We start from the raw sequence: 10,049 nt of genomic DNA on the forward strand, positions 1-10,049 counted from the left end.
AGCTGAACTTGAGCCCCAAATCAACAATTAGAACTCTTGAGAAAATGGTGGCAAAGCAGTCCAACACCCAACCAATCGTGCTCATAAACCTCTAGCTAAACTTAAGACCTAAATAAAAAATTAGAACTATTGAGAAAATGGAAGCTGAGCAATCCAAGACTAACCAATTGTGCTTACCTTGGCCCAAACCTCCAGTTGAACTTAAGCCCCAAATCAACAATTAGAGCTATTAAGGAAGTGGTAGCAAAACAAGCTCACATAGAGAATAAAATTCTCATGGAGTGCCTTATGAATGTGAATGCTAAGCATTGCACATGTTTATGTCCATGTCGACATGGGCACATTGCCAAAGGAACACGAAGAATATCTAGCATGACCATAATGTGGGAAGAGAAATAAAATTTCAACAAACACTATAATGAGTTTAAGCAGTGTTCTTTGGCTTCTTCATTAGAAATATGTCTTATGTACATAATTAAGAAATTAATGCACTAAAATTGAGATGACAAGATTACAGAGAAATAGTATACATAATGAAGAAAGCTTATTATCTATAAATGAAGAAGTTGATGATGAAGAGAAAGAGGAAGATGAGATGATCAAAGCATTGACATAGCTTATTTCTAGCCTTTGGTACATTATCTCTCTCTCTTTTAACCTAGTTTGACTATATCATTGACCATACGATTAACTTTGTCTCTTTCTCTACCATTCATAGCTCTTTATTTATTTATATTAGACTTGAAATTTACATATGCATGTTCTTGTCTTTCTAATAGAGGAATTGAGTCCCAAAAGATATCATTTTCCTACCATTTAAAATACATTTGATATGCTTAGAACCATGAAATTGCAACAATATGAGAACATCAACATAAGAAAACAACTATTTGATTTAGTGATAGAGCAATACAAATGTGCCAAAGTCTTCTCTTGCATGTAAACCTTGTCCTTTTTTTGATGCAAAGTAGAAGTCTAAACCACCATTGCAATTGAAGAAAACTCAAAACTGGAGGAACTATAGCAAACAAAGCAAATCAAGAAGAACACCTCACAAACAACAATAATCCAATTGACTGTCGATTCATAAGTAAAAAGAAAATAAGATAGTGCTAACTTACTAAAACACACTTTGAAATATCTATGCACTCAATTCACACCTTAACCTTGCTAATTCTAGATGACGAGAATGTATGCTAATTTGGGAAGAGCTTATTAGAGTTCATATTTATGTAGAAAGGTGAAGTGATGATGCAACAAATAATAAAAATATGATATATTTTTATAATATTTTACAATGTTAACTCACAATAGCTTGATAATTGAAGCACATCTTTTCATTGAAATCTACAAGTAACTGATTAGAGGATTAGGAAGGAAAGAGATAATGAAATTGGCCTGTATGTATAATGATCAATTTTACAACTTGAAGCAATGCAGAAAATCTAGTATGAAAGTCCTCTCATCAGATGAGAATGCTCAATGTAATGGTGGCTTGTCTCACAAACAATCCAAACTTTCTTCTTGCATATCCAACAAGCAATTCAATAGTTCATGTGATAAAGAAGTGTGATGGATTCTGATGAACCATGTTCGAGAGGTCGAGTACTTGCTCAAGGAGACATGGATAGACTTGGCAAAAGTGACACTCACGATTTTATACGCACAGCGATGCGGCTTGCGGGTGATAGCCCACGAACATGGGATGCACTTATGGTTTTATATTGAAGCTACCTACACTAGGCCATCTAGAAAGTTTTGAAATGAAGTGTGGGTTTTAAAACCGTCAAACATTGACTAAAGGTGAGTTGGGGGAACCTTGGAAAGAGAGGGTATTTGTATATGATTAAATTCAAAGGCATGTGTGGAAGGATGCTGCGTTATACTGTGGGCGCTCTCTCCCTCTCTCTCTATGTACATATAACACACCCCAGCAAAAACCCAAATGGAAGATCTCAACCGTTTGCAATAGTACACTTGCCCATTAAGCCTTCTTTCTTCCTCTCCATCATCACCTTCACCTTCTCCTCCTCCACCCTCTTCTCCTTCGCAGAAAAATGGCTACCTATTCTTTGACATTGCGACACCCTCTCCACCAGCAGTATCCTTTGCCTTCTCGTAGCATCAAACACAGCATCCGATCCCTTCTCTCAGAGAAGAAGGCCCTTCCCACTCTGCACCTCCGTCACCCCACCAGTATGTTTTCCCCCCCTTTCCCCTTCCTTACTTTGGTTACTTTCCTCCATTAATTCATCAGTCTGGATCTTCTCTCATTTTGCTCAATCGATTTTTTTTTTTCTAGGGGCCCAGCTCCTTATTACTTTGGTCTTTCTACTTCGTTAATTCATTGTGGATCTTCTGATTGCTTGGGGAAATTTTTTTTTGCAGTGAATCAGTTTGGTAATTACTTAATTGAATTCATTTGCTTAAATCAAAATGTTTCTATTTTCCGGGTCCAGCTCCGCAGTTACGTTGGGTCTTTCTTCTTCATTAATTCATCACTGTGGATCTTGCTTTCCAACATTCATCCATCAATCTTTCAGATTTCTAGTCTGATTGCTTGGAACAAAAAATGCATATCATTCCTGTAAATTTTAAAAGAGTGTTAGATTTGGGCATCCTCTGTGGAGCTGATGGGGTTTGTGCTAAAATTGATCTACCTTCCTTCCCAGGGCTGATGGGTCATGTTCCCTTATGATTATCAATGGCGTCCTCATTTTTATTTGTATATATTTTTTTGGCATGATTTAGCTGCTCTTGCGTATGGAAGGAGGCGTTTCATCTCGATTGTCAGAGCTTCTTCTGCAGATCAGGAGTACAAAGACCAAAACCCACCTGAAGCATCAAGCCAGCCTGCAGGTCAGCTTGTACAGACATGGAATGACTTTTGACTTTGCCTATAACATGAAACATATAGTAATATTAGTTGTGGTGGTACTAATCACCACAATGGTTGTGGGAAATAGTAGTGATAATCATCATAATGGTGATGCGAAGTACGAGTAATGATTACAATAATAGTGCCGATAGTGGTAATAACAATAACCTGCATTGAATTTAATTTTAGCAATTTAGTCCTGCTGCAATTCTCGGTAGAAATTGTAAGAGATGGTCTGCACCTGCACTTGTGAATCTGCTCTCTCTCAGAAAACACATGCAGTAAGCAGTGTTTGACTGAGACAATGATCTATCTGCTCTCTGTCCGTGAAAATGGGTGCAAGATGCAGATTATATCCCAAATCCGGATCCTTTTACTTAAGGAGCAATTTGATTGGGGTGCTTCAATCCATATATGATAGTGGAAGGTGGCTTGATGGCTCATATGCACATTATTCAAGGTTAATCCCAGTCTGTTTTGGCACATGAGTGAATGCGCTTTGATTGAAAAACTGTCACGTTCTCATGTGCACACATCTCTATTGCCTTCATAGTGTACATTTGTTTCTTAAACATGGTGAAGTAGCTTACTTGTTGTACTCCCCTGCAGCTACCTACCCTGAAGCAGCTCCTTTTGACATACTTAAGCTGTTACAGAATGCAAATAAGCTCACCCCTCAAGTTGTAGCAGGAAGCACTTTGCTTGCCCTAGCATACCCACCATCTTTCTCATGGTTCACAAACAGGTAATAGAAGCCTTTGATTGTCTTTCAACGTCAAGTTTATGCAGTTCTGCTCGATCTTAATGAATGATGTTCTCAATAAACTGTTTACGTGAACTGAATGAGACAATTTTTTAATCAGTTTTTTCTATGTGTTTGACATTAGCATGTTGTTTGTAAACCTGGTTGTGCAGATACTATGCACCTGCTTTGGGATTCTTGATGTTTGCTGTTGGCATCAATCTGAACTATTCAGACTTTGTGAATGCCTTCAAACGCCCTTTCGTTATAGCAGTTGGATACATTGGTCAATTTGTTATTAAGCCCCTTCTGGGTCTCTTGTGTGCTCATTTTGCAGTATCTTACCTTCATCTACCAGAAGCCATAGGTATGGTTTCCTATGATTTGATTTGCAACTCTTTTGATATGAAGTTTATGCAGTAAATATTTTACATGTAATTGTACAACTGGAACAAATGGGCCTCTCGAGGATAACAGTCTTATATGTTTGTTTTGTCTCACAGGTTCAGGAATAATCTTAGTTTCTTGTGTCAGTGGTGCTCAACTATCGAACTATGCAACATTTTTGGTAGAGCCATCTATGGCCCCTTTGAGTATTGTGATGACTGCTCTCTCCACAGCAACTGCAGTGTTTGTGACACCCACACTAACACATTTATTACTTGGCCAACGTTTACCAGTGGATGTCCATGCAATGATGTTTGACATCATGCAGATTGTAGTAGCTCCAATTGCTGCAGGTCTTGCATTAAAACAGTAAGGAGTCTTTTTCCATTAATCAGAACTACATGCCCAAAAGATATTAGAAGTTGTGTTTGTACATGGATCTTAAGATTCTTTTTTGTCACCTGCCTTTTGCTGCACCATAACACAAACTGTAGGCTATGGACCACAATTTCTATCTGACTACAATTGCTTTTGTAGGTTTGTGCCACCAATTGCACGGATTATCAAGCCGCTGCTACCTATACTTTCTCTCATTGTCACAGGCTTGTGCATGGGGTCTCCTTTGGCAACAAACATCAATGCAGTGCGGTCTCCATTTGGCCTCGAGCTTGTATTGCCCATAGTGGCATTTCATGCAATTGCATTTTTGGTTGGACACAAAGTAACTGGCCTTATCTTTGCTAAGGAGGTTGACAGGAAAGGGCTGCAACGGACAATATCTTTTGAGACAGGTGAAGATTGAAGTAAATGTATATAACATTGAACAGCAGTTTCGGTTTTTCTGTTATACAAGCATACTTTTCTGCCTCAGAAAAGAAATCAGTTTTGATGTTTTTATTGTTTAATATATAAAGCTTCAGCTCTTGGATTTGCATGCGTGAAATACTTGATATGACCATGCCATGTTCAAGAGGTTGAAGTGACTTCTCTTTGCCTTTGGCCTGTGCAGGTATGCAGAGCAGTCTACTTGGACTTGCATTGGCAAACAAGTTCTTCTCAGATCCCCTTGTTGGCCTGCCATCAGCGTTATCAGTAAGTTGTGAATACTGAGATGTGTATTTAAGATTCATAATCTATTGTCATGCACAGGACCTTCAATGTGGAATGTGGTAGTGCCTAAGCAAGACTGGTAAAATTTTTTTACTCGCTTTTGCATGTGCCTCTTTGTTTGCAGTCTGATTTTTCTGTCTTTATGCAGACGGTATTAATGTCTCTGATGGGCTTTGGCCTTGTCATGTACTGGAATGCGAAAAAGGAAAGGTATCAAGCACACATTTGAAGTGCATTCACATCCTGCCATGCATATACATATGTCCTACCATGCGACCGGAACCAATTGCAACCTGCACTTATATCCTACTGTGCTATTAGAAATTGTGAATTTTGTTTGGGTTGCACCAAGTTGATACCAAGTGAAACAGTAAAGGCAGTGACAAATTTATAGCCATGGCAGCAGGAAGCTTCTAGTGTACATTTGCTCAGGCACAGGCATTGGTATTTTCAGATTTGCGACTCAACATCATATGCCCCCATCATCACAATCAATTGTTTCTAACATGAGCCCACCTTTTTACCCTCATCATTTTTCTCAACCTACATCCACACTAACTTCAACTGACCTCAAACATCCTAGTTGGCTCTTGATCATAGCTGCAAATAAAAGTGTATCCTCTACCCATTTCATTTCCTGAGTTCTTTGTTTCCTGCGTTAGTTCAGTGATTGTGAAACCATGGGATGAGAGATCTTACAAACTCTAGGGTAACAAATGAAGTGGCAGAGCACCAGGTCCTCATAGAAATGTTTTTTCTTTCTATAGAAGGTATAATTAAAATAGAGTATTTACATGGATCTTTTGTAAGCAGAAGTGATAATGCAGTTTGTCTTGTAGAGTGGTCTTGTGAAGATCATTAGAGGTTGCAGAGGAAACATGAAGTACATGAACACGACAAATACAACAAACTCATACGAGAACACAAAACACAAAAAGTACATGTATTTGATGAATGAATGATTTCTAAAATCAATGAATGAAGAAGGTACATGTGGGTGCTCAAGGATTAGCTCTAGTGAAAGGGGGTTGAGAGAATGCCAAAGGGTATATCGTCCATGTATGGATCCATTGAAATTGAAGTTGATATAGTAGATTGGAGTTGAGGGTGATGAAAAATAGTAGTTGAAGGCTAGTTGATGAAGGGTGTTGAATTTGGTTTGGAGTAGTTGGTAGCAAAAACATAGCAGCCCAGATGATATCTTTTTTAGGTGATGATAGCACCAAAGGTGGAAAGCATAGCTATATAGAAGCCTTGAAATGTTTTTTACGATGACAATACGGCGTAGATATAAACACTACATGTGGAGTTTCCAAGAGCTTGTATTAGTGGAAGAAGCCTCCAAACAAGTTGGTGGTAGCTAAGTAGTAGGGTGGCACGTGCTTGGTAGCTTGAAATAGTTAGAATAATAGTTGATAATTTGTTCAAAAAGTTAAAATGCAATTTTTATGATTATTTAATAAGTTAAAAAAAAGCTAAAAGATATGATAATTTCAAATAAGTTTTGGTAAATTAATAGCTTCACATGCTCAAAAAAGGAGATTGAGATGAGTGAACACAGATGGTTGAGCCTTGATCCAAAAGGTTTCCTATTGAAGATATTGAAGCATTGGGCCAAGGTTGTCACTTTGGATTTCCTAAAGATCTATTGGGATTGCTAACGAGCTAGATATTCTCTTTGGAGTTTATCCAAGTGAATGGAACTTAGATTTCAAAGAAAATTATTTTTAGATTAGTTATATCTTTTTGAGTTTCATACTTAAAACCAAAGTTAGATCCAATTAATGCATAACCACAATCAAGGGTATTGATAGAGGTATATAGAAAGGGTAGTACACGTAGTGTGGAAGTTGCTTAATATCTTGGGTGAGTAATGGAGTGTTCATGAATGTTTCACTTGAAGAGGTAAGAGGAGATCGTCCTATGCAATGCATTGGTTTTCACCTTGGAGAGATGCTTACTTGTAGTTCTTGAGAACATATATACATAATGCTAATGCAAATGGGCAATACATAAGGGGTGAATTTATCATTTTTACCTTTTTTCTTAGTGATCTTATAGGTTTGCACTTTTCCTTTTAGTTAAAAGCTGAGCAAAATATGGTGCAAAGGCTTGAGCTATGTTTTGATGGATTACTTTAGCGACATTCTCTTTTGACATATTCTTGTAGTGGAAATAACTTCAAAAAACATGTAAAGCTTGAATAAATGGTTGGGCCCAAATCAAAATCACAGATAGAGATGGATGGGACCAAATCATCATCAAAGAGATATAGGAGAGATGTGTATTATGTCTACATCAAGCTTGATATACGTATACATTTGATGAAATGGTTGAATCAATATTAGAGAAGTTGATTGTGCTCCTTTTTCATAGAATGCTTCTCACTTCATGGGGTATGAATTGATCTTGTACTTATTGGGATAAGGCAATCTCCTAGGAGCTCTATCTTAGTTGTATTGGTTGAGGCATCTATGGTGATGAAAGTGTAATGGAGTGTCTTTTCCATAGAATTATTCCCACTTCATATGATATGGATTAGTATTGTACTTATTGGGATAAGGCAATCTCCTAGAAGTTATACCACTTACAATCTCATGTTGATACCTTTTATAATTTGAAAAACTCTTATGTTAGTAGAGTTCAAGCACTCTCGAGAAAAATGGTTTCGATCATAGTGGATACAATGGATATAGTCAATAATAGCTCTACATGTGGATGAAAGCTTCATGATATATAAGATTTGAAGTTACAATATATAACGAGTGGGATAAATGGGTTAGACATGGGGTTAGCACATGAAAATTTACTTGTCACATCAATGGGGCAAATACGGTGTTGAGAGACTCGGTTAGGGTATTAATTTATGAATAATGAAGTCTCTTCACCTTTCTTTTCAACTTTCATGGCTCTCTCCTTTCTCTCTTTTCTTGTCTTGCTCTTTTTCCAATCTCTCTCTCTCCTCTGTAGTATTCTCTCCTCTCTTGTCCCTCTTTAGTTCTCTTCATTATAGTTGATATCAAAGCATAGTGCTTTCATTCTTTCTTCAAATCTACTTTCATTTTTCATATTTTACATAGGTACATTGGGAGTACTATAGGTAGATGGTAGCCTCATTGAAGGAGTAGAGATATGGTAAGAGCTAGAGGCATACTTCGATGTAGCATGGCTAATTTAGTAGGTTGCCACAAATTTTCATGCTTATTTTAGGGGTCTTTGGTAAAAAATAGAGTCCTAAGAGTTAATAGAGTGCTCAAACCACATCTACTTTTTGTTAAAGACCTCTCTCTTCTTCCTCCTAGGTTGTCATGGATTCTTTACCCAATATTCACCTAGATCTTTCTCTCCTCTAGAGCACAAGAGGCATCACTTGTTTAGTCTAGGCATAATGCATAAGAGATTGAGCAATGGATTGAGTAGATTTGGTGATTTGTGTCTCTCCAACTAGCCCTTGAAATTTGCGGTGCAAATTTTGTTTCTATCCTTGGCCTCTTCTAGCACCCATATTATGGCACACTTCTCCCTAGGATCATTCTCAAGCATGGGAAGTATGTCGGAGCAACTTGAAGCCTTCCTTTTTATCTTTTGACATATCTTGCTCTCTTGGAGAAACCCTTGTTGAGATATTGAGCTCCACTCGTGATACGCCAGGGTGACCGTTGTGTATTTATGTCATCGACTTGTCAGTTGCAGACGCGGTTGGTACACTGTCCATGAATAATAGCTACATGATAGCTATCCTTATCTACTCTAGTTCGTAGCTCAGTTAGTATGTCACCTTAGTTAGTTGAGTTTGGTTTGAGACCCATATATAGGGTTTTTCTATTTCTTTGTACTTGAGTTCTTTTGGCTTACACAACTAAGAAGAGGAAAACTGTTTTCAGTTTCCACCCTTGTGTGTATTCCCCCATTGTGCAAGCAAGAAAGCTACAAGTGAGACTCTTTCATTCTCTCCCACAATCTTGACATGGTATCAGAGCCTTGTTCGTGGTAAGGAGCTCAAGAAAGTAAGCAAAGCTCGCGGTGTTCTGGTAAGAGGAGCAGTGTTGCTTTCATTTTCTGTTTTGGGAGTAGATCTCTGCAGGCAGCACAGTCGAAAATTGCAAGAGTGCATTGTCTCAGGTTGAGATGCCCTTCGCGGTGAAGCAAGAGGGCAGTATATGCTGCGGGAAAGGGCTTTAGCCCTTGGCGACCTTGTTTTTTTGATTTGAGGCCATTTCGGGGTCTGTTTTGGAGGCGGAAGTTTTCTGCACGCACTCAGGAAAAGGCCCAGTTTTATGCTGTGTAGCCACTGTTTTACAGGTCGGTGAAAAGTTACTGTAGAAATTGCATCGTATGCTTGTGCGCAGAGACATTGGGAGTTACAGAATCATTCCTGTTGCCTGTTGATGCAAAATCGTCACTAGGAAGTGACTGTGTGGTCAAATACCACTTTCGTCAGTTTTGCAGATTTGCCCTTGTGAGGGTGAAGCTGTGTTTTTTGCAATGACAGAATTTTTTGCAGTATTTTGTAATGGCGTCTGATTCTCTTTCACAGATTGTAACTGAAAAGCTTGACAAGAACAATTTTCAAGCATGGAAGTTTAGAATGACGAATTTTCTTATGGGAAAAGGATATTGGGAATTTGTTGCAGGAAATGAAGAAGAGCCAGTTCTTCTTGATGTTCCCAATCAACAGTAAATGCAGGCATTCAAAGTATGGCATGAGAGAGCCAGGAAAGTTATGTACTGACTGTCTATTAGTATTTCAGACTATGATTGTGCATATTCAGGATGCAAGTACGCCAAAGGAGGCATGGGATACTTTGTCAAAAATGTATAGTACAAATACGCAAGCTAGGAAAATGCAGCTCAAGCAAGAGTTGCATAATGTACAAAGAGAAAATATGAGCATCAATGACTACCACATGAAGGTGAAAAAGATTGCAGATG

The 10,049-nt window shown here is 38.2% G+C and overlaps 1 protein-coding gene across 1 annotated transcript; it reads left to right on the forward strand.

Annotated features, from left to right (window-relative positions):
* The first annotated feature begins 1,884 nt into the window (after positions 1–1,884).
* LOC148025758 (putative sodium/metabolite cotransporter BASS5, chloroplastic) lies at positions 1,885–7,711 on the forward strand. Its single transcript, XM_087692996.1, has 8 exons — positions 1,885–2,196; positions 2,752–2,859; positions 3,488–3,623; positions 3,794–3,987; positions 4,124–4,376; positions 4,545–4,798; positions 5,017–5,099; positions 5,266–7,711. Exons 1-8 carry the CDS (start codon positions 2,058–2,060, stop codon positions 5,344–5,346), a joined length of 1,248 nt encoding a protein of 415 aa, XP_087549122.1. The 5' UTR covers positions 1,885–2,057; the 3' UTR covers positions 5,347–7,711.
* The last annotated feature ends 2,338 nt before the right edge of the window (positions 7,712–10,049 follow it).

The sequence above is a fragment of the Lygodium microphyllum genome, chromosome 14 (genome assembly GCF_053477565.2).
Source record: "Lygodium microphyllum isolate KBCC chromosome 14, Lygodium_microphyllum_v1.1.10, whole genome shotgun sequence".
NCBI classification, from domain to species: domain Eukaryota; kingdom Viridiplantae; phylum Streptophyta; class Polypodiopsida; order Schizaeales; family Lygodiaceae; genus Lygodium; species Lygodium microphyllum.